Genomic DNA, 25,942 nt, shown 5'->3' on the forward strand with positions numbered 1-25,942 from the left:
CATTTCTGGTGCAAATACACTCTCTGGATTTCTCACCCCAGGGTTTTATGATGATAGAAATAAGTATTCACAATTTGAATTTGCTGAAATGTTGTTTAAAAGGGAATTTATAGGGGCTTCCCTCGTGGCGCAGTGGTTAAGAATCTGCCTGCCAATGCAGGGGACACGGGTTGAATCCCTGGTGCAGGAAGATCCCACATGCCACGGAGCAACTAAGCCCGTGTGCCACAACTACTGAGCCTGTGCTCTAGAGCCTGTGAGCCACAACTACTGAGCCCATGTGCCACAACTACTGAAGCCTGTGCACCTAGAGCCCGTGCTCCGCAGCAAGAGAAGCCACCGCAATGAGAAGGCCGTGCACCTCAACTAAGAGTAGCCCCCGCTCGCAGCAACTAGAGAAGGCACACGCGCAGCAACGAAGACCCAACACAGCCATAACTAAATAAATAAAAAGGGAATTTATGAGTAAGATCTATATTTTTTGTTTTATTTTCAGTGTTGCAGGAACATTAGGCAGTATCCTTCATTTTTAGGATATATATAGTTGCTCATCCTTTTAAAGTATCATTGAAATGTCATATCATTCATATTTCTAATTGATAAAGTTTGTTTTTTAGAGCATTGTTGGGTTTATAGCAAAATTGAGCAGAAAGTGGAGAATATTTTATTGTAAAATTGATTGAGAATGAAGGTTGTTAGTTTCTCACAGTTGTGTTTCTGCCACTTTCTTATTATGTCTAAGAAAAAAAGCTATTTCTTAGGAATATGTAATTTTATGACTGTCATAGTTTAATTGTGAAGTACCATAAAGTTTTAGACCAACTTCGTTCCATTTAATGCATTCTGCCCTCAATTCTGAAATTATCATTGCTAGCTGTCATTTTTTAATTTATGTAGGCCTGATATATATTTTTGTCTACTCTTAGTTTTTACTTTTGTGTCTGCATTTAAAATTTTTTAGTCTGTATATTTATTTAGTTTGTTAAAATTTGTTTTTTTAACCCTAACCTGAGAGTTATATTATCATAATCAATATATTTGATCATATTAATTGAATTTCTGACTTTTTCGTTTTTGCTTCCTTGACAGTTACTTGTTTTTTTAAATTATGTGGACTATGCTTTCTTTGCTTCATTCTCTGCAGTCCTTTAGAAGGTTTAACTTGTCTTTATAATTCTGCCTGTGGTCACCTAGAGTTTTTATTTTTAAACTTTGTCATATATTTCTAATTTTATCGAAGTCACTAGTGAAAGTAATATTTGATTTTGTACTGTGCAAAATGAACAGTTTAACATCCACATTTATAAACATACATTTATATTTTTATCCAGATAATTCTTATTGTATTTTGTTGGGAGTTTTTATGTTTTCAGCATTTTGATTTTAATACGAAGTTGGGAACTATTAGCTTTATTACACTGTAACCTGAAACCCTGTTTTATTTCCTTACAGAGACATAGAAACTCTATCACAATCCGTGATGCTCTTGGTGACAAGGGATCTAGATTTTAGAGATGTGTGTATGTATATATACACACACATACATGTTGGGGTGTGTGTATATATACACACACACACAGACATACGTTGGTGTGTGTGTATGTATATATATATATTTTTTCTCCCCCTCAGCACTTGAGACAGCCCTCTCCTGTAGTTCCTGCTCTTCAGAACAAGATTGCAAGCAAACTCCAAAGACCTCCTTCAGTTGACAGCATTATAACTTCCTTTATTCAGGTATATACTCTTTCTTTTGATTTATTCATCTTTGCTAAGTTATTTTGGATTGCGGGTATTGAATGAGATTTTCTTATTCATCTTACTTAGCTAGATTACATTTTTCACATCTGAAATATAGATGATGTTTACATTGATTTGTCTGTTGCTTCAGTTATAAATGATAATACTTGGTGCCCCAAAGTTTAAATTCTTTTGACAGATCATAATTTAGCAAGTGGTACTTGTCCAGGCCCCTCAGGAAGGCCTTTTCTCTGGTAATATGTCTTCTAGCTAGCTGTAGCATTAATAAAGTCCCTTATACTTTAGACTGAGCTACAATCAGAAAAGCGCCAGGAAAATGTTCCAGAAGGGTTGATCCTTGAGTTGACTCCTGAGGAATGAGTAGGAATTTGCTATAAAGAGGAGGAGGAAGAGGGACTTGCAGCATATGCAGAATCATGGAGGGCACTGTAAGCCAAGTGGCATGTGTGGAGAATACATGGTTTGTTCTGGCCTGCTGACACCTCACCAAATGGCAGAGGAGGTGAAGGCTAGAATGTATGCAGGGTGTTGTAGGGAGTGCTGAGGGGTTTGACTTTATTCCATAGGCCAGTGGATATTAAACAGGCTTTTTACCAGAATAGACAAACATATTAGAATGTTTTCCTCAAGCCCACCCTCTGAGATTTGATTTGGTAGGTGTGTGGTAATGTATGGGAATTCATGGTAATATTTTAAATAGGAGAACGACATGGCCATGTTTGCCTTGCGTAATGTTCTCTCAGGCAGTGGTGGCGTGGAGATATATTATGGAGGCTGGGCAAGACTGTAAACATGGAGAAAAGTTAAGATGCTTTTGCAGAAGTCCAGATGTGACTTTGAGGACCTAAACGAAGGCAGTGACATTAAGAACTAAGAAGGGGTGACAACTTCAAGATATATTTATGAGATACAGATAGTGCTGTTTATTGACTGTGTGTGACGGGTAGGAGTCAGTGACAACTGTCAGGTTTCTGGTGAGGGTTCTATAGAGTAGGCAGCTGAAAATACAGGTTGTGGCAAAGGAAGGTGCTCTGCACTGGATTTATAGTTTTGGAAACTACTAACATTATTGCTTGTCTAATTAGTATGATTGTCTAGGATGTGTTCAGGGGAAGTAAAGAGGGCTGAGGATGGAACAGTCGGGAATTACCAACATATAAGAAGCAGAGCAAGGAAACTGGGAGAGTGGCAATGATATCAGTTGCTACTGGCCAAGTAAAATAAGGGCTTAAAATGCCCATCAGATGCATCACTGAGGGATCACTTGGTAGGAGACGCAAAGGCTGTGTAGTGAGGAGTGAATGGGAATAAGGAAGCAAACACCGTATGCACTGCACATACTGTTTTTTAAAGAACGGCTATGAAGGAAGAGAATGGACAATAGATGGTGATGAAGGGTGAGGTAAGTTTTTTAAAAAATGGAGAGATTTTTAAGCACAGGCTGTTAGGAAGGTGGTTGGAGAGAGGAAGAGGGTGGACAATTGTAATTGATGGAGGAGCTGAGAGTGACTTATCAGATACAGAGTACAGGTGAAGGGATTATCTTTGGATGGGGCAAGGCCTCTCCCATTGCAGTGGGAAGAAAAAATAAATGTAAGTAAGCTTATAGATAGAGTGGTGGGAAGTTTGGTTTCTCTTACGTATAGTTACTTCGAAATAATTCCTCTTTTAAAGCTTCTGAGTAGGGAAGACATACTGAGTGTATCTTTGTTGTGATTGTTAAACAGGAAAGTTCCATGTCCAGGGCACAGTCTCCTCCGGTACCTGCCAGGAAAAATCAGCTTCGTGCAGAAGGTAGAGTTGACTATTAAACCTGTAATCTAGACTATTTCTGTTTTTAACTTTTTGTTTTGAAAAACAGACTCACAAAATATCATGAAACAGTATAGAGAGGCGCTGTGCACCCTCCCCCCAGCTTCCCTCAGTTGTGCAATATCCCAACCAGGAAATTGGCATTGGCATACTCCACAGACCTTCATCAGGTTTCACAGTTTTCACATGCACTAATTTGTGTGTGTTTGTGTGTGTGTGTGTGTAGTTCTATGCATTTTTATCATGTATAAGTTGTGTAGCCACCATACAATCATGATACAGAACTGTCCATCACCACGTAGGAACCCCATTGTGCTGCCCCTTTATAGTTACACTCCCCTGTCCCCCCCCGCCAAGAATGTTTCTTACCATTTGAAATTCCCGTATTATCAGAAATGTGTTTGTGGGTCTTAATGATGTTCATAAATATCTATATATATAAAGCATTAAAAATAACTTTCATAAAAATGTCACTCTGAGCATTTTAGCTTTATGATAAGTCAGGTTATGTTTAATATTTAACCTTTTATTCGTATACATGTCTTATTTTTCACTTATCAATGTGAATTTGCAGAGGAGAAAAAAAATGTAATTATGGAATTATCAGAAATGAGAAAGCAGCTTCGTAGTGAAGAGCGGCGTCTGCAAGGGCGGTTGCTGCACATGGACAGTGAAGATGAAGTTCATATAAGGCAAGTTTAGGGCTTCCCTGGTGGCTTGGTGGTTAAGAGTCCGCCTGCCAATGTAGGGAGCACGGGTTCGTGCCCTGGTCTGGGAGGATCCCGCATGCCGCGGGGCGGCTGGGCCCGTGAGCCGTGGCCGCTGAGCCTGCGCGTCCGGAGCCTGTGCTCTGCAACGGGAGAGGCCACGACAGTGAGAGGCCCGCGTACCGCAAAAAAAAAAAAAAAGGCAAGTTTAGAATTGCATTTTTTTTTTTTTTTTTTTTTTTTTTTGTGGTTAGCGGGCCTCTCACTGTCGTGGCCTCTCCCGCTGCGGAGCACAGGCTCCGGACGCGCAGGCTCAGCGGCCATGGCTCACGGGCCCAGCCGCTCCGCGGCATGTGGGATCTTCCCGGACCGGGGCACAAACCCATTTCCCCTGCATCGGCAGGCGGACTCTCAGCCACTGCGCTATCAGGGAAGCCCTAGAATTGCATTTTTTGTTTGTTCTTGTGTTCTTTTCTGTCAGGATAAGGAATCGGAACATATCCAATAATTCTACAGTTTTGGAACAGGATTAATTATCTTTATCATAAAGCCACATCTGTTAGAATTTTGCATGCTTGAAAAAAGTTTTTAACGGATTATTGGTGAAACTGTAATGACTGAAATAGCCTTTCCCTCCCCCCAAAAGAAGTCTAGCTAAATAATTACATTCTAGTGGAGGGACTCAGTATAACTAATTCAAAATAGTGTATGATTTTTTTAGTGTGTTTGCAGTATGTGGTAGGTTTTCTTTCTTTTCTTTTTTGGCAGAACGGCTCTTTCTTTAATTAGCTAATGTGCTATTTAATTCACATTCTTCAATTTTATGTAGATAATATTGCCTACATAAAACATTTCTTCACAATTGTAAAATCTATTCACTGTGAAAATATGGGGTATTTAATGAATATTGATTTAACCTAATATAAAATATTTAAGCAGAGAATTTTAATTGTCCTTCCATACTGCCAGTAGTATATTTATGGCAATGGTGATGACGGTGGTGGTGTTGATGGGAGGAAGGAAGAAAAAAAAGAAGAAAGGAGTAGCACTTTCTTGAAGGCAAACCAAAAGTGTTATCCCTAACCATGGCATCTTTAATAGGATTAGTGAAAAATCAGTATTGGGAACAGGCCATTCTTCAAGCTCTATCTTTAAGATAGTTTGCCTCACTACAGAGAAATCACTGAGTGAAAGATAATTGACTAAATTGGGACTCATGTACAGAAGGCAGACGGATGCAGAAGTTCCTTTGTAAGCTAATCTAAGTGATAAGGAAGCCCAAGATAGGAAAGAGATGGTTGAAACAAGACTAGAAGAAGACATAGACTAGACAATTACAAAAACAATCTCCTTACTTTCCCTTTCTCAGTCTTCGAAAAAGTCAGGCATAGAAACTTGGTCCTTGAGAGGAAAATGATAATAGGAATGGAAAACTTCAGAGATGGAATAACCATTCCATCAGCAGTGTGTTGTTTTCTGAAATACTTATTTTCCAGCAAAATAACTTAATAGACTACCAAACATTTCTGATCATTTTTGCCAAAAGGACTCGTAAATTCTCTAAAGAAATATTCTTCAAACTGCAGTTTGCAGTTTTTTAGTAGGTTGTAAAATCAATGCAGTGGGTAACTACTACATTTTCTTTAAAGAGTGTTTAGCTAAAAAAATCATTTATTTTGGCATAATTTTAGGTTATGGAAAAGTTGCAGACATAGTATAGAGAGTTTCCATACACCTCACCTAGTGCTCCCTGTTGTTAACATCTTATATTCCCAGAATATGTCTGTCTGTCACAACTAAGAAGCTGACATTGGAACATTACTACAAACTAAATTCCAGACTTTATGGATTTCTCCAGTTTTTCCATCAGTGTCCTTTTTCTGTTCCAGGATTTAGTCAGTACAGGGTACCACACTGCATTTAGTTGTCGCATCTCCTAGTCTCCTCTATTCCGGGACAGTTTTTCAGTCTTTCTTGTTTTTCATGATTGTGACAGTCTAGAGGTGTATTGGCCAACTATCCTATAGAATGTCCCTCAGTCTACATTTGTCTGCTGTTTTCTCATGATGAGGCTGGGGTTAAGGGGTTTTGGAAAGAATAGCACAGGGTAGCCTTCTCATCACATCATATTGGCAGGTATGTGACATCCATATGATAGCGCTGGAATCACTAAGTTTACCACACTGGCAAGAATTGAGAGGTGGTGGGAATAAGCTCCATCTCCTGGAGAGGGGTTATCTACATATATTATTTAGAATTCTTCTGTAAGAAAGATTTGCCCCTTCTCCTCTCTTTATTTATTCAGCCACTTATTTATATCACTGTTGTTTCATGTATATTTATTTTGTACTTTGGGTTATAATGTTATTTATAACATTATAACATTATAGTATTATGTTATTTATGTTGTTGCTCAAGTTGTTGCAACTTAGGCCATTGGGAGCTCTTTCATGTTGGCTCCTGTATCTCTTTGATATGTCCCATTCTTTTGTTTCTTGAGCACTTTTTTACTTTCTGTTACTGCAAGATGCTCCAGGCTCATCTTGTATATTCCCTGTCCCCTGCCTTGGAATCAGCCATTTCTCCAAGGAGTCCTGGTTCCTCTTGGAGAATGGTATTTAGAAACCAAGCTCTCGGTGGGCAGAGCTAGATAGTATATGTATATATACTAAGTCATAAACATTATCTGTAATTGTTCCTGTGTCTATCAATTTGTGTACACGTTAAATTCATACTGATATTTCTGACTGTAATCCAGGATGTGGTAGGATTTTAATGTAGCATGTTAACCTGCCTAATTATGCTTTGCTTAGATTTTTGTTGGCATTCTCTAGGCATCTTCTGGCTAAGTAAACAAGGTGAGGAAATTTCAAGATACAGACTGGCTAGGTAATGGAATGTTAACCCAAGGTGGTAATTTTCAACAAAGAATTCTTCCATAGTAGGTCAACTACTTCTTAGTAATGGAGAGGTCAGTATAGTTTTTCTGTATTTACTTTCAAGATGTTATAAATGCCTTAACTTTTACAGCTTTCCATATTCCAGACATGCATATTCCATTAAATCTAATGGATCATTGACTTTTTATTTTCTTTATTTTCATTCATAAACTGAAGACTGTGCTCTCTTTTGGCAAACCAGTGTAAGAAAGAGAAGCCAGGCAGCTTTTCAGTTTTCTCACTTGCAAATCTTACACAATAATTTCCACCCCATGACATTCTAGTGAAGAATAAATAAATGTATGTATTTGAAAGCACTTTGTAAATTCTGTGTGCTAACTTAAGTCAGATAATATATGTTAGAATTACCATCATTTAGCAAGAATTGGTTAAATACATTTAACTTCGGGGTAGTGTTCGATATGTATTGTGATCAGAGACATCTCAGTGTTGGCTCTTTATTCCAGTTTTACAAATAGTTTCACAAAAAGAATCTCTTATTCATTAATTAATTCACCATATTATTGAATTCCTAATAGTGCTAGGCACCCCCAGCTCACATGCAAAGAAGAGCTAATAACCTAATTCCTAACTGAACAGCCTACTTAACTATTAGCATTAATGGTATACAGGAGTCCAATTTAATGGCCTCCAAAAGCCTTTTTACTATTTGTTTTGCATTTTAATGAATCTCTGTTGCAGTTCCTATCCCCCTAGGTGGTTCACTATTAGAGGTCTATGTCAGCCTTGACAAGGTGATTTTGTGGCTTTGGTGAAACCTTCCCCATAAAAGGAAACCCCAGGAGAGCAGGGGGCATTGCCTGTGGGGATCCCAACTCTTCCCATCTAGGTGCTTAGGGAAGATTTAGTGAATAAAGACATGAAGGCAGGAGTCTGGCAAACTTCTAGCTTAGAGCTACATTTTAAAAAATAGATGGGACCCACCTAGGGCTGAGGGAAACAGCAGCAAATACTTTATTTTCAGGGCTGGAGATACCATCCCCCATCCCTGTATTCTATTATCACTCCCCCAAAGTCCTAGCAGAAAACTCCCTTACTAAGCTACCTGCCTATTTTGCTAACTTCCTAGGTTAACAAAGGAAGAAATATTCTTCCAGAAATAGAGTATTAATTAACTAATTAGGTATATCAAGTTCCCGGAAAGCCCACTGTAAAATTAGTTGGGGGACTGTGGATAATACCTATTACTTTGGGCAGCATATTTATGCTGTATTTCTCTGTATAATATCTGTTTTAGGCTGAGGGGAAGGTAACATTTATTGAGACCTAGTACATGTCAAGTACTGTGCAGGGTACTTTACAATATATAATTTCATTTAATCTCATGCTCATAAGACTAAAAGGGTAGACATTATCTGCATCTTACAGATGGTACAAACTTCTAGTAAGTTGCAAAGCTGGTCTTTGAATCTTGGTTTCTTTGACCAAAGACTAATCTTTCTACCACACGAACATTTTAAGGTAAAGCTAACTCATTCTGTTCTTCCAATAAGATACTTTGCTTCTGAGCATTTTGAAAGATTATAATGACCTTATAAATACCGTTTTTTTAAAAAAACTAATTATTTATTTATTTATTTTTGGCTTGTTGGGTCTTCGTTTCTTTTTTTTTTTTTTTTAATTTATTTTTTTGCGGTACGCAGTCCTCTCACTGTTGTGGCCTCTCCCGCTGCGGAGCACAGGCTCCGGACGCGCAGGCCCAGCCGCTCCGCGGCACGTGGGATCCTCCTGGACCGGGGCACGAACCCGTGTCCCCTGCATCGGCAGGCGGATGCTCAACCACTGCACCACCAGGGAAGCCCGGGTCTTCGTTTCTGTGTGAGGGTTTTCTCTAGTTGTGGCAAGTGGGGGCCACTCTTCATCGCGGTGCGCGGGTCTCTCACTGTCGTGGCCTCTCTTCTGCGGAGCACAAGCTCCAGACGCACAGGCTCAGTAGTTGTGGCTCACGGGCCTAGTTGCTCCGCGGCATGTGGGATCCTCCCAGACCAGGGCCCGAACCCGTGTTCCCTGCATTGGCAGGCAGATTCTCAACCACTGCACCACCAGGGAAGCCCCCCTGTTTTTTTTAATATGAGGAATTGAAATAACAGCTACTAGAATAAATTTTTATAATATATTGTGGTGAAAGATGCCAAATTTCTTGTACAGGGCGTTAAATGTCAACTCAGATTTTTTTCCCAGAAGACACTTTTATCATAATTTGTCATTTTCTATAGGAAAAGAGAAAGGAATCCCATGGATGTATTTGACATGGCCAGACATCGGTTACAGGCTCCAGTCAGAAGACAGTCACCTAAGGGCCTAGACACTACTACTTTTCAGAATATTCATGACTTTAATGAGCTGAAAGATAGAGGTGAGTAGAATGCTGCTATTGTAATGATACAGCAAGAGTGTCCTACCCATATTTAAGTATCTTTAAAGATGTTTGTATCCTTTTTCTAAAGTAAAGTTTCATTTATGGTATATATTTTAAGTGATGCTGAATGAAACTTCTGTATACTCTAGTTCTTCAATTTACCAGTCTGGTGGATGGACCTTTAGTTTGGCTACTTTCCTTTGGAGCGCATACAGCTCTTAAAGCCTCAGGAGTGGATTAGATCAGTAAAATAGTGTGAAGAGTGGCACCTGACTTTGAGTGGAGGATGGACAGCCAGATGAGCTTAGTAAAGAGGCAGAGAAGGCAGAGTCAGTGACCGGAGGTTAAGCAGGAGAATGTGGTGTCCTGAAAGCTGAGGGAAGAGAGTGTATTGGGGAGGAGGGACTATGTAGAATGAATATTGGAGGGTGTCAGTTGGATCAGAGGTCATTGGTGACCTCAACTAGATCTTTTTTGGTGGAATTATGGGATCAGAAGCCAGTTAGCTTTGGAAATGAGGACTGAATAAATAGGAAGCAAAGTGTTAGAGGCAATGAGCAGAAGAACCCTTGGAAGAAGGGTGGCTGGGAAGGGGAGGAACACTGGGTCTGGAGCTGGAGGAGCTTGTTAGGAAGCTGATGTGAAAGCTGTTACAGGAGGCAGAGGCTTACAATATAGGGGAGGGAGGGAACGTCGTTGAAGAGAGCAGGGTCCCTGAGTAGAAAGGAGGAAATGCAGGACTTTTGAAGGAAGGGAGTAGAGAAGATTTGATGCAGCCACTTAGGAGGAGGAGAGAAAGCTTACTAGGGAAGTAGGATTGCCAAGGTAACAGAGGCTTGGGAGACTGAGAGGAACCAAAATGTGTGTTACCTGTGATTTTTCTTCAGGTGCACTCATAGAGCGGCTGTTGGGATAGAGGAGGCGAGTTGTTGGATGGTGGTTTTATGACCTATACCACATGAATCGGAGTTTACACTTTTCTTCTGCTTCTTATTTTTAAAAGTAATATCTACTTTAGAAAGTTTTGAAAATTTAGAAGGATAGAGGGAAAAATCACTTTACTCAAATCACCTAAATATAAACACAATTAATATTTTGTATATTTACTAGTCTTTCTGAGCTTAATTAAAACAAAAAAAGTAAAATAAAAACTAGATGTAATTGTTATTTAATTTTCTTTGGTTTTTTTCACTTAGATATACATGTGTCATCAATTACATATACCATAGTTATGTTTTTATTCTATCATTTATTGATTACTTATTATATGCCAGGTATTATATTAAGCCAGTAGGTCTCAGGGGCCTTCTTGAGGTCAAAACTATTTTTTTTTAACATTTCTACTGGAGTATAATTGCTTTACAAAACTATTTTTATTATAAACTAAGACATTATTTGTCCTTTTCATTTTTATTCTCTCCTGTGTGTACAGGTTTCCCAGAGCATATATGGCACACGATGACTTCATTGCTCTGAAGCTAATAGAATATGTTTTTGTATTAATGTTTTAAAAATTTCTTAGGTTTAATTTCTAATATGATGGGGGGCAGTAAATAAAAGCTCTTTGGGGTCCTTAACTTTTAAGAGGGTAAAGAGGTCTTGAGAACAAAAAGGTTTAAACCGTAAAATTGAGCCATTCATTTCCCTGTTACCACATCTAGTCCTCATTGATCATATGACTTAGTTGTTGATGTCTCTTGTTTTTACAGAGAGGAAAATGAGTCTGGAAGTGGGGAAATCAGGCTCCAATCCAAGTTCATGTGTCCAGAGTCTCTTCTGTTAACCTTGCTCTTAATCATTTTCTAATTCTTAGATATTCAGCATGCTTCTCATTTCCCACTATTGTTACCAAATCAGGTCCGGCTGCTTGTTGCTTAAAAAAATCAGTACTCGCAAAAGTTGGTGGAAAGGAAAGTTGTTTTTAATCAGAATGCTGACAATCTGGCGAGATGCTGGACTCAGTGTCCCCCAAAAACCGTCTCTGAAGATTCTGCTGGGCCATGAAAGTTTTTAAAGGGAAAGAGGGAAGTCATCTCAGTTAATCATTGGGATGGGGGTCAGAGTCATCGCCACCCCCCCCACCCCCCACTGTGTGCAGGCCTGTTGACTACTCATGATCATTCTTTAGTTACTATTCACACAGTCTGTGAGATTACTGAAGGGGAACTAGGGAAGAGATCTGGTCATCTGTTACTTATTCTTCATTTCTACTTCTTTGATCTACAGAAAGAACCAACACATTAGGCAAGGTATTGTGTGATCAAAAGATTTGAAAGGTGTGCTAGGGCTGGAGATGAGGAGAGCATGGGGGTGCCTGGTTTAAGGTTAGTGATAGACAAAGGGGCCTCCTGCAGAGAGCTCTTTCCTGCCAAAAGCTGCTTACAAATCCCCACTTGGCAGAACATCATTCCGTTTCTGTGGGATCATGCATGAAGGTCTTTGTAACTTCTTCATGCTGACATAGGGTGCTGTATTCTTAGGGTGGAAGTTGTTGGCATGGGTCTGTAGCATCTCTTTGCTGGCAGTTGTAGTTGCCCATTTACATATATGGGCAGAACAAGCGACTGCTCAGGGTGGAGCAGTTTATGTCACGGCTGCAGTCTGATCATCATGCAGTCCGCTTTTTCCTTCTGGTGGCAGGTACAGTATCTGTGAAACAACTCAGCAGTGTGCATCAGACACTGAGTCTGTGACTCTGTTGTCCTCATCCTTAGCCGCTTGAGCCTGCTCCTTTGTGACTCAGGGAGGCCTGGGAGACTTCAGCTTCTCTATAAACAAGAGGCAAGAGACAAGGAGGGGCCTTTGTACTTGGGTTGGGGGCGAGGCATAGGGTTCTGATTAGTTCCACTGTGGATCAAAAGGAATATTGTCCAGACTTTTTAAATGTGTGAACTATATTTTTATTCTCAAGATTTAAAAATTAAGGTTTAACATTTTAATTCTGATCAGTTGATAATTCTTGAACTTGTGGCATAGGTGAATTCTTAGACTGTCATTTCCTGCAGAAATGACATCCCTCCTAAAGCTCCAGGCAGCCTGCATTTATCTTTTCATTTTTTTGGCATGATATTTACAAGTATTAATTGGCCAATAACATTATGGTTTCATTTTTCCAGTGTATTTTAGGGATCGGCTGTGATTCAGTGTCTGGTGGCTGCCTGAGTTACAGCCATCTGAATAATTGCTTGGATGTACCTGCACATAGTGGCAGGCTCTGGGTGGCATCTTGGGGGAGTGGGAAGGTCAGGATGGAGAATGTGGCAGTCAGCTGCTGCTTGCTCTGGGGGCTCCCTTATAATGGTGATAAGTTTGTGAAAAGGCATTTATTTAAAGAATGTTAATTTTGTGTTCATTAGTTTTATGATGATGTCCTTTGACTTTGCTGATTGATGTCTTGTTATTTATACTGTTCCTATTTATAGTGAAGTTTTATAAAATCTCATTTGGAAACAAGATTTAACTTGGTTATATAACTTATTTTTGTACCAGATTCAGAAACACGAGTTGATTTGAAATTTATGTACCCGGATCCTCCAAGAGATTATCATACCTTAGAGATTCAGCAGCAAGCCTTGCTAAGAGAGCAGCAGAAGAGACTGAATAGAATAAAAATGCAGGAAGGTGCTGAAGGTAAGAAATAATCATTGCTGTTTCACCGTTTCATTGGGTTGTTTTGTTGGCTTTCTCAGTCTCTGGTATTGATTTCAATCTGAGGCAGGCTCCCTCCACTGGCAGCTCCACACTCACATGCCCCTTTTGGCCTGTAGTCCCTGAGAATAAGAAGTCGCAGAGAGGGCTGTGATTGGCTTGACTGGGGTATGTTATTTGTGCACGGGAGGGGTCCAGCCACTCATGATAGCCAGGAGGATTGAGTACCTTGACTAGGCCAGGTGGTATCTGCACCAGGGTAAGGAATGCTGGGCAGACACATCGGTTTCCTATGGGACATTTCTCTACTGTGTGTGTCGTCTGTGAGTTTTGATATAGCATAAAATCTGTAAAGCTTCAGACTGGGCTATGAGTATATTTCTTTGTAATTAGCCAATCAACAGATACTGAGTGCCTACTATGAGCCTGGGTAGTGACCTATATCCAGGGTATATGGTGATGAATGAAATATGCCACTGCTCTCAAGGGGCTTATACTCTGTTGGAGAATTTAGATGCTTAAAAAGTGTGAGTGTGATGAATGTTGCAAAGGAGATATCTAGGGTCCCTTGGGAGTGTGTAACTGGGGATGGGGTGGGCAGGCACCTAGAGGTGGAGTGGAGCTAGTGGCCTCAGACAACATCAGTGGGCCCTATTGACCCGGGTGTCCTGCATGACCTTCACACATATCTCACCAGCTTTGCCTGCCTTCAGGCCATTGAATGCAGCCATGGAAAATGAGTCATAAAAATGCAGCAGTTAGGTAACAAGAATAGAAGGAGATGGTCCTAGCAGTTATTTTCAGGAAAATTCAAAACCCTACCTTATTAGCAGGCTTGTCTGACCTACAGAATCTGAAGAACCTATTTTTGACTACATGAGAGTATCACAGGAGTAAGTGATGTACCACTTTAGGCCCTGATCACAGGTCAAGCCTTCAGTAAAGACTGACAGGGAAAGTCTTCCCTCCATCTTGCATAGAATTTTTAACAGTGGTCTCACTGATCACCCTCTGACAGCACAGTAACCCAAAGTCTGTGATAAATAGTAGGCATATCATCAGGAGAGAAGAGAGAAGCAAGTACAGTCTTCAACCTTTACACCCCTTTTGGTGGCATTTTTCCTTAGGAGACCCAGCTGATGATCTGATCTGGTGTGATCTTGGCAACTTGCTCTGATTAGCCCAAAAGTAGTCCCCATGTGGAAATAGGTCCATTTTGGGACTGAGGGTATCCGTCCCCTACAGCAACTACCCCACAACTTCTACCAAACACTGTGATGACTTAATTCATAAGAATGTGGTTTAACTATAAAACAATCAAAAATGTGGGTATAAAATATTTTAACAAGGAATACAGGCTATCATTGGCAGCCTATTTATTCCCACAGGCAGTAGCTAAAAGGATAAAGTGCACTATTGAGAGGAACACATAGGAACCCTGGTCATATCAGAGAGGCCTTTAGGGTTACCTGATCCAAAATCTTTGCCCCGGAACCAGGTGCCTGGAGTTGAATTCAGTTTCCTTCAATTTCACGTGAGGGAGTTGTTTAACTCTTCTCAACAATTTTCTACACAGATTGTAGAAATATGAGGGGAGATGGTTATTTTTCTATAGGCATCAGTTTTAAATTCACAATGATTTTACTTTTTATATTTATTACATGTGAATGGGAGAATTTTATCCAACTAGAATGGATTGGACGCTGGGTTATATTTATTAATAAACAAGTAGTATCTTAAAAAATTCTGAAATGTGATCATTGAAAAGTAATCTCTCGTAAAGAGTTAATTACAAAAGCAATTCTATTTTTTTTTTTGTGGTACGCGGGCCTCCCACTGTTGTGGCCTCTCCCGTTGCGGAGCACAGGCTGCGGACGCACAGGCTCAGCGGCCATGGGTCACGGGCCCAGCTGCTCCGCGGCACGTGGGATCTTCCCGGACCGGGGCACGAACCTGTGTCCCCTGCACTGGCAGGCGGACTCTCAACCACTGCGCCACCAGGGAAGCCCTACAAGAGCTATTCTAAAATTTATTTTTGTTTTTAAAGTATTTTCTAACCTTTTAATTTGTTTTTGCTCTCATTGGCTACAGTTGACTTGGATGCTGTCCCAAGCACTAAAGTACGAGACCACAGAATGGTAAGAAAAGTTATAATTTTTCAAGCTAGTTTTTGGGTGATAGAAATTTTTAGGAGTATGGTAAGTGAGTATTCCAATTTTGAATTCTTCAGGAATATTGAGTTAAGAAAGAATTTAAAACTTGTCCCATCAGTGTAGTGGGTAGCTAAAGAGATATTAGTGTAATAAGTAGAGGAAGCATATTGTAATGAGTAAGAACAAGACTCTAGGGCTAGGCTGTTCAAGTTAGTCTGTTTTTAGCTGTGTGACTTCAGGCAAGGTATTTAATCTTTCTTTGCCTCAGTTTCCTAATCTGTAAAGTGGGATGATAGTGTTTATCTCTGAGGGTGGCTGTAAGATTAAAATCAATTAATATCTGCAGGCACTGGCCTAGCATGTAGTAATTTCTATATAAATGTTTATTAACTAAATAAAAAATAGCTCAAAGGCTGTTGTGAGGATTAAATGAGATAATATATTAAAAGCCCTTATAGGGCCTGTCCCATAATGAGTGAGGTCAGTTAGCAGCAGTAGTGGAAGTAAGAGTCTATAATACCTGTAGTGGTGAGACCTATCAAGAAGATAAGCAAGATAAGGGCATAACTCTTATCCTGAGGAAGTGACTATCAAGCAAAGACTGAACAAAAGGAAGGGGATGAGCCAGTTTTCATTCAACAAATATTTGTTAAATTCTTACTGTGGACCAGCTAATATTCTAGGTGTTTGTGGGCACAGGAGTGAACAAAAGGAACAAAAATCTTTGTCCTCTGAGGGCTTACTTTCTAGAAAGAAGGAGAGACAATAGACAAATAAAATACTTAGTATGTTGAATCGTGGGGCTCTGGAGAAAATGATAGCTGGGAAGGGGGCACTGGGAGGACTAGAAGGAAGGGTTTACAGTCTGAAGGACAGTGGGCAGGGAAGGCCTCACTGTGAGTGGGTAACATTTGAGAAAGGACGTCAGGGAGGTGTCGTGTGAAATACTCGGGGGACACATCTGGAGGAAGAACCTCCCAGGCAGAGGCCCCGGGCAGGAGTGAGCCTCATGTGTACTAGGAGAGCGGGAGTCCCGGGGAGCCTGGACCTCCAGGAGCAGGGGTGGGTGGGAGCAAATGAGGCAGAGAGCGGGTGATGAGCAGCAGAGCCTCAGGGGGCCTTAGGGTGTTGCCTTTTATGCTGTGAATGTGATGAGAGGCTTCCAAAGTTTTGAGCAGAGGAGTGACATGATTGGTTTCATGTTTTAACAACTGACTGCCATTCACTGAGAATAGACTGAGGGGGACAAGAGGCTACTGCTATAATCTAATTAAGAGATAAGGTGCTTTGGCCTGGAGTGGGAGCAGTGGAAGTCATAAGTGGTTGGATTTACTTTGAAAGGAGATAGGGTTTTTGACATATTGGATGTGGGGCATGAGAGGAGTCAAAGGTGGACTTCAAGGTTTTTGGTTGGAGTTGCTATTTACAGAGATGAAGAAGCAGGAAAAACGGGTTTCAGGGTGAGGGAGAAGGTCAGGAACTTAGTTATAGTCATGGTAAGTTTGAGATGCCTGCTAGACAAATAGTTGGAGCTGGTGAGTAGATGGGTAAGAGAGAGAGGAGGAAAGACTGAGGTTGAAAATAAATTTAATCTTCCCCCACACTAATGATACAGGTAGTATTATCCCCATTTTCAGATTATAAAAGTAAGACTCAGCTAGGCTGTTAGTTGCCCAGCGTTACCAGTTGGTAGCTGTTGGTGCTTGGTTTTGAAGTGATAATGGTGATAACAACGTTGCAGTAGCAACACTCTGTACGTGCAGGAGGTACCTGACATTTATTTGCTCTGACGTTCACAAGGTATGCTTATCCCCATTTTACATAAGAGGAAACTGCTAGCCATGGCCACACAGCCAGTGAGCAGAAAAGCCCATGTCTGAATGCAGGCTGGACTCCGGAGCCCCTCCCTGTCCCTGTACCACATTGCTTGAGATGTATGGACACCTTTTCTGAATACCCTGTAGGTTTCTTTGTATGTGGCAGTCATATTTCTCAGTGAAAAATACTGAAATTTAACTTCTGGGATTTTGATCAAAATCCTGGATTAATAACACCATATTTTGCTGAGTAGAAACTGAGCATAAGCCAACAGTTTAACATGGCTGTTACAAAAAAAGCTAAAAAGTTTTGGGTTCACCTTCCTAGGAACTGGATTATATGGAAAACGCAAGGTGAAACTGGGGAAGAGTGTCAGGGAGAAGATAGGGCTGAGGTGGGCTTTGATCACTCTCTCCTGTGTGTGAAGAACTGTGATGCAGAAGAGAAGCTGGGCAGTGTGTATGCAGTGCTAAGAACAGCTGGTGAATATTAGATGCTATTATTACCATTACTGTCATGCTAGAAAGCAGACGTAGAGTCAGTGGGTGTTAAATGTAAAAGAATTTAGTACATGGAAGAACTCAGTGAAAGAGAAGAACTTTCCGATAACCAATGCTATGTCTCAGTGGAATGCATTTCCTTAGAAATTAATGGACAGCTCTTCACTGGAGTATTCTAGCACATCCTAGAAATCTGGAAGGGAAGTGCAGGGAGGTGGTGTTGGGTGACTTTAGGTTCCTTCCAGTATGTAAGGTGACATAATTGTAAAACTCTGTATGTAAATTTCTTACCTATAATTTGAGAGCTCATTACAAGCCCAACCCTAGCATTATTTTTTCCCTACTCCTATGTCCCTCACTATCTGTGCTATGCCTTTGTGACAGCTGCTGTCACAAGGGGCTCTCATTATCTGAGGGTATGCCTCTCCCCCCATGGGACTGTGATCCACTCCAGAACAGAAACTCTTACTCATCTTTGTATCTCCAGTTCCTAACACAGAGGAAAACAGTAGGTGCACTAAACAGATTTATTGAGAGAATGAATGAACCTCGACAATGGTTTAAAGACTTTTAAAGTGGGTTCACTGCTTCGTACTCTATTATATTTTTATCAGCAATAATGTAACTCTTAATAAAAGGTCTTTCCTGTATTTTCTGGGCGTTGGAATGTGGTGGAGGAGGGAAGCAGCCAGTTCTACCTCACCCTATCCTCTTTTGCTAATTTTGGGGAGAGTGTGGAGACTTGTGCCTTAGTACAAATTTGCTGTTTTTCCACACAGGACTAATAAAAATAGTCATTAATATATGATGTTTCTTTTAGCCCAGAGATGACACTAATGATTTCTTGAAAAATTCATTACTGGAATCTGATAGTGCTTTTATTGGTGAGTATATTTATTTTACCAACCTATTTCTTTAAATATTAAGCATTATTTATACTTAAGTGTTTTTCTCCATACTTAAAAAATCAGTACTGTACTCTTTGTTGTGCAAGATGGTAAAAAAAAGGAATATTTTTTTTTACTAATAATCATCAAATATACTTAAAAATTTTTCAAAATCAGATACTTAATTCAAACACACAAATGAGTACAAGTAAAACTGGGGAAATTTGAATAAGATTGGAGGATTTTATCAGTATCAGTGTCTTGGGTGTGAGGCTGTTGCTCCTGCTGTACAGAATGCTACCGTTGTGGGGAATGAGGCAAACTGTACAGGGGTCTCCCTTACTGCTTACAAGTAAGTGCATGTGATCCACAGTTATCTTAATAAATATTTTAATTTCAACAAGCCATAAGAACATAACTTAGTCTTGAGAAGATATGTGAAGGTACATGTACTGTAATAGACACTTATAGTTGTGTACTCTGAACATAAGCATTCCTGCTATCCTAGGGCCATCAGGGACTTCTCCCTTCTACATGTTAGTTTTATTTCATGTCAATTATTTTACATTTTCAAGTGATCAACGTTCCAAACTAGCCTATATTTCTTTCTCAGTTTTTTCTTTTCTAATGAGTTTTTCTTTTGCAAGGAAGTCATAGTGTGGAGAGTGAGTAAAGATAGAGAAATCAGTAGGAAATAGGGATGGGAAGATAGCTCATTAGACATCAGGGAAATGTGACCAGTTCCTGCTAATAATGAAGACAGTCTGGGGCACTCAAGACAGTGGCTCGGAATATTTCATTACATAGACCTTATACTAGACCAAAGATATGCAGTCTGTCTTGATTAACGGTCACCACAAGCATCCCCTAGTCATGACTGTTGCCACTGTTCTGATGAATGTGGGTAAGGCTGGTAGTGTGAATGCTTTCTTTGTTTTTTTTTTTGAGAAGTCACAATCTGCCAAATACAATTTGAATAGGCCTACATCTTTTAAAGAAATTGAGAGGTGGGGGAAGTGGAGAAATGTTGGTCAAAGAGTACAAACTTTCATTTATAAGTTGAATATCTGGGTATATAATGGACAGCATGGCAACTATATAGTTAATAATACTGTATTTTATACTTGAAAGTTGTTATGAGAGTAGAACTTTAATGCTCTTATCATAACAACAATAATAACAACAACAAAGTGGTAATCGTGAGGTGAAGGATGTGTAAACTAGCCTTATGTGGTAAACATTTCACAATCCTCACATTGTGCTCCTTAAACTCACACAGTATGTCAATTATATCTCAATAAAGCTAGGAAGACCCCAAATTGACTGTAATAACAATAAAAAAAGAAATTGAATCAATAATTAATAACCTTCCAAAACAGAAAACACCAGGCCCAGATGGGTTCAGTGGTGAATTCTACCAAACATTTATTGAAGACTTATACCAATTCTCTACAGCCTCTTCTAGAAGATAGAAATAGATGGAATACTCCTAACTCATTCTCTGTGGCCAGCATTACTCTAATACCCAAACCAGACAAAGACATCATAAGAAAAGAAAACTGTAGATCAGTAGCAAATCGAATCCAACAATGTATAAAGAGAATTATACACCACGACTAAGTAGGATTTATACCAGTTATGCAAAACTGGGTTACATTCAGTATAATTCATTCAAATATAATTCATTGCTTTAACAGGCTAAAGAAAAAAATCTTCATTATCATCATTATCAATAGATGCAGAAGGATTAAACGAAATCCAACACCTTATTCATGATAATTGTCAGCAAACTTAGAGGGGGACTTCCTCAACTCCCTAGAGAACATCAACAAAAAACCTACAGCTAGCATTTAGTGATGAGACAGCAACTTTTCTGCTCAGATAAGAAACAAGATGAAGATGTCCCCTCTTACCACTCCTCAACATCATTATGGAAGTCCTAGCTAATTCAGTAAGGCAAGAAAAGGAAATAAAAGGTACACAGATTGGGAAAGGATAAATAATACTGCCTTTGTGCACAGACTGATTGTAGGAAATGTGAAAGAATCAATCCCCCCCACCAGAAACCCCCCCCATATTAATAAGCAGTTATAGCAAGCTTGCAGAATACCAGGTTAATACACAAGTCAATCATTTTCCTATATACCAGCAATGAACAAGTAGAATTTAAAATTTAAATGCAATATCATTTACATTAGCACCCCCCCCAAAAGAAATATTTAGATGAAAATCTTACAAAATATGTACAAGATCTATATAAGGACAACTACAGAACTCTCATCAAAGAAATAAAATAATAAATGGGGAAATATTCCATGTTCATGGATTGGGAGACTCAGTATTGTCAAGATGTCAGTTCTTCCCAACTTGATCTATAGATTCAGTGCAATCCCAATAAAAATCCCAGCAAGTTATATTGTGTATATCAACGAACTGATTCTAAAGTTTATATGGAGAGGCAAAATACCCAGAATATCCAACAGAATACTGAAGAAGGAAGAACAGTCAGAGAACTGACTTTCTATAAAGTTACAGTAATCAAGACAGTGTGGTATTGGCAAAAGAACAGACAAATAGATCAGTGGAACAGAAAAAATACCCTAGAAATAGACCCAAACAAGTATAGTTAACTGTTCTTTGACAAAAGAACAAAGGCAGTACAGTAGAGAAAAGACTGGATATCTACATGCAAAAAAGTGAATCTAGACACAGATGTTACACCCTTCAAAAAAATCAACTCAAAATGGACCACAGGGCTTCCCTGGTGGCGCACTGGTTGGGGGTCCACCTGCCGATGCAGGGGACGCGGGTTCGTGCCCCAGTCCAGGAAGATCCCACATGCCGTGGAGTGGCTGAGCCTGCACGTCAGGAGCCTGTGCTCCACAACAGGAGAGGCCACGATGGTGGGAGGCCCACGCACCACAAAAAAAAACCAAAAAACAAAATGGACCACAGACCTAAAGGAATCAGGCTCCCTGACTTCAGGCTATACTACAAAGCTACAGTAATCAGAACAGTATGGTACTGGCACAGAAATATAGATCAATGAAACAGGATGGAAAGCCTAGAGATAAACCCACGCACATATGGTCACCTAATCTATGACAGAGGAGGCAACAACATGTGATAGAGATAAACCCACGCACATATGGTCACCTAATCTATGACAGAGGAGGCAACAACATGTGATAGAGAAAAGACAGTCTCTTCAATAAGTGGTGGTGGGAAAACTGGACAGCTACATGTAGAAGAATGAAATTAGAACACTCCCTAACACCATACACAAAAATAAACTCAAAATGGATTAAGGACCTAAATGTTAAGACTGGACACTGTAAAACTCTTAGTGGACCGCCTGGAGGGGTGGGATAGGGAGGGTGGGAGGGAGGGAGACGCAAGAGGGAAGAGATATGGGAACATATGTATAACTGATTCACTTTGTTATAAAGCAGAAACTAACACACCATTGTAAAGCAATTATACTCAAATAAAGATGTAAAAAATAAATAAAACTCTCAGAGGAAAACATAGGCAGAACACTCTGACATAAATCACAGCAAGATCTTTTTGGATCCACCTCCTAGAGTAATGAAAATAAAAACAAAAATAAACATAATGGGATTGAAACTTAAAAGCCTTTGCACAGCAAAGGAAACCATAAAAAACAAAAAGACAACCCACAGAAATGGGAGAAAATATTTGCAAACGAAGCAACCGACAAGGGATTCATCTCCAGAATATACAAACAGCTCATGTAGTTCAGTATCCAAAAAACAACCCAATCAAAAACTGGGTGGAAGATCTAAATAGACATTTCTCCAAAGAAGACATACACGTGGCTAAAAAGCACATGAAAAGATGCTCAACATACTAATGATTAGAGAAATGCAAATCAAAATTACGAGGTATCACCTCACACCAGTCAGAATGGCCGTCTTCAAAAAATCTACAATGAATGGTGGAGAGGGTGTGAAGAAAAGGGAACCCCCTCCTACACTGTTGGTGGGAATGTAAATTGGTATAGCCAATATGGAGAACAGTATGGAGGTTCCTTAAAAAACTAAAAATAGAACTACCATATGACTCAGCAGTCCCACTCCTGGGCATATACCCAGAGAAAACCATAATTCAAAAAGATACATGCACTCCAGTTTTCACTGCAGCAGTATTTACAATAGTCAGGACATGGAAGCAACCTAAATGTCCCTCAGCAGAGAAACGGATGAAGAAGATGTGGTATATATATACAGATACAGTGGAATATCACTCAGCCATAAAAAAAAAAAACAAAATAATGCCATTTGCAGCAACGTGGATGGACCTAAAGATCATCATACTGAGTGAAGTCAGACAGAGAAAGACAAACATATGATATCGCTTATATGTGGCATCTCAAAAAAAAAAAAGGTACAAATGAACTTGTTTACAAACCAGAAGTAGAGTCACAGATGTAGAAAGCAAACTTTTACCAGGGGATAAGTGGGGCAGTGGGAGGGATAAATTGGGAGACTGGGATTGACATATACACACTATTATATATAAAATAGATAACTAATAACCCGCTGTACAGCACAGGGAACTCTGTAATGGGAAAAGTATGGGAAAAGAATCTAAAAAAAAAAGTGGATATATGTATATATATAACTGACTCACTTTGCTGTATACCTGAAACTATCACAACATTGTAAATCAACCATACTCCAATAAAGATTTAAAAAAAAAAAAGGACCATAGACCTAAATGTAAAATGCAAAAACTATAAAACTCCTAGAAGATAACATTGGAGAAAACCTAGAAGGACTTGGGCATGGCAATGGCTTTTTAGATTCAATGCCAGAGCACAATCTATGAGAGAAATAATAAATAAACTGGACTTCATTAAAATTAAACTTCAGTGCTCTGCAAATGACGATATCAAGAGAATAAGACAAACCATAGGGGCTTCCCTGGTGGCGCAGTGGTTGAGAGTCCGCCTGCCGATGCAGGGGACGCGGGTTCGTGCCCTGGTCCGGGAGGATCCCACGTGCCGCAGAGCGGCTGGGCCTGTGACCCATGGCCACTGGGCCTGCGCGTCCGGAGCCTGTGCTCTGCAACGGGAGAGGCCGCAACAGTGAGAGGCCCGCGTACCACAAAAAAAAAAAAAAAAAAGACAAACCATAGACTGGGAGAAAATATTTGCAGAAGACACATCTGACAAAGGACTCTTATCCAAAGTACACAAAGAACTCTTAAAACTCAACAAGAAAAGAAACAACCCAATTAAAAGATGGGCAAAAGATCCAGACACTTCACCACAGACAGACAGACAGATGGCAAATAAGCATATGAAAAGGTGCTCCGCATCATTTGTCATCAGGGAAATGCAAATCATGTGTCATCAGGGAAATTCAAATTAACACAAGAGACACCACTACATACCTATTAGAATGGCCATGGGACCTCCCTGATGGTCCAGTGGTTAAGAGTCTGCCTTTCAGCACAGGGGACATGGGTTTGATCCCTGGTGGGGGAACTAAGATCCCACATGCCCCAGGGTAACTAAGCCTGTCAGCTCTGGAGCCTGTGCACCACAACTAGAGAGCCCGCACACCACAACTGCTGAGCCTGTGTGCCACAATGAAAGATCCTGCATGCCGCAGCTAAGACCTGACGCAGCCAAATAATTTTTTTTTTTTTTTGGCGGTACGCGGGCCTCCCACTGTTGTGGCCTCTCCCGTTGCGGAGCACAGGCTCTGGACACGCAGGCTCAGCGGCCATGGCTCATGGGCCCAGCTGCTCCGTGGCATGTGGGATCCTCCCAGACCGGGGCACGAACCCGTGTCCCCTGCATCGGCAGGCGGACTCTCAACCACTGCGCCACCAGGGAAGCCCTTAAGTTTTAATTTTTTCAAAATAAAGTTGGGGAAAAAATTCTAAATGTTTTAATATATTCAACTCCATGGTCAAATAGGCTGTTGGCCCACTTTGAATGGCTGTGATCCAAAAGAATGACAATTCCAAGTGTTGGTGAGGATGTGGGCACACTAGAACCTTCGTACAATGTGAAATGGTTCTACCTCCTCCAAATGCTAAACATAGTTACCATAACACCCAGCAATTTCACTCCTAGGAATATACCCCAAAGGGATGAAGACATATGGCCACAAAAAGACACGTACATGAACATTCATAGTAACATTATTAATAATCTCCAACGAAAAACAGTTCAAATGTCCATCAACTGGTGAGTGCATAGGCAAAATGAGATATATCCATAGGGAATAGTATTACTCAGTAAAAACAACAACAAAAAAACAAACAGAAAAGAACTACAGTTGACCCTTAACAACATGGGTTTAACTACATAGGTCCACTGAATAGAGTTTTTTCAATAAATATAGTACCTGTATTTCCATTTTACAGATCTTTAAACTTAAGTGTGGGGGAAGTCTGTGTTTGATTAGAGATCACAGTATTTGGAATCTTTAGAAGTAGGGTTTGAGTCCTGCTTCAGTCCACTCTGTTTCAGCTTCCTGCCCTTGGGTGAGTCATTTATCATTTCCTTTGTTTTTGAGGCATATAGCAGTATGTGGATTTTCAACTGCACAGGGGGTCGGCATCCCTAATCACCATGTTGTTCAAGGGTCAACTGTACTGATACATGGTACAACACAGATGAACCTCAAACACATGCTAAGTGACAGACACAAAATATTACATTGTATAATTCCATTTATATGGAATCTCAGGAATGGTAAATCTCCAGACTGAAGGCAGATCAGTGTTCACATGGGGTTGGCAGGTGGCAGTAGGGAGTGATTTTGCCAGTGAGCACAGGGGAACTTTTTGAGCTGATAGAAATGTTGTAAAACTTTGTAGTGATTGCGCAATTCTATAAAAATCACTGAACTATGAACATTTATAGTGGGTGAATTTTACTGTATGTTAAATAACATCTTAATAAAGCTATTAAAAGACAGTCTTGGTTTAGCTCTGAATAAAACCATGTGAAATGGTGGATGTTTAAGGCTTCTCCCCGTGTGGTCTCTAGGTGCGTATGGCGAGACATATTCTGCCATCGAGGATGACGCCCTCCCTCTGCCATCACAGCTGCCCTCTGCGAGGGAGCGCAGGAGGAACAAACTGAAAGGACTCGACTTTGTATGTATGATATGTCCTTTTCTTTTTTCGAGTTTAGGAACGAGAGGTCTGGGTTCTGACCCATGCTAAATTGGTGTAGTCCAATGAAGAGAGAACTTGCTCTGGAATAAGGTGGACATTGGTCTGAACCTAGGCTCTACCACCAAATACTGGATGACCGTGGGCAGGTTATTGGACTCAAAAGGTCATCTGAGTTA

The 25,942-nt window shown here is 40.1% G+C and overlaps 1 protein-coding gene across 1 annotated transcript in view; it reads left to right on the top strand.

Moving 5' to 3' along the window:
- Nucleotides 1-25,942, top strand: part of CSPP1 (centrosome and spindle pole associated protein 1) — a 116,401-nt gene that overhangs the window by 85,993 nt on the left and 4,466 nt on the right. The window contains 8 exon segments of the mRNA XM_032609506.1: nt 1,633-1,737; nt 3,489-3,555; nt 4,148-4,265; nt 9,457-9,596; nt 13,089-13,229; nt 15,339-15,385; nt 18,539-18,602; nt 25,636-25,745. Coding sequence (XP_032465397.1) covers nt 1,633-1,737; nt 3,489-3,555; nt 4,148-4,265; nt 9,457-9,596; nt 13,089-13,229; nt 15,339-15,385; nt 18,539-18,602; nt 25,636-25,745 — 792 coding nt within the window.

This window comes from Phocoena sinus, chromosome 17, assembly GCF_008692025.1.
Source record: "Phocoena sinus isolate mPhoSin1 chromosome 17, mPhoSin1.pri, whole genome shotgun sequence".
Taxonomy (NCBI): domain Eukaryota; kingdom Metazoa; phylum Chordata; class Mammalia; order Artiodactyla; family Phocoenidae; genus Phocoena; species Phocoena sinus.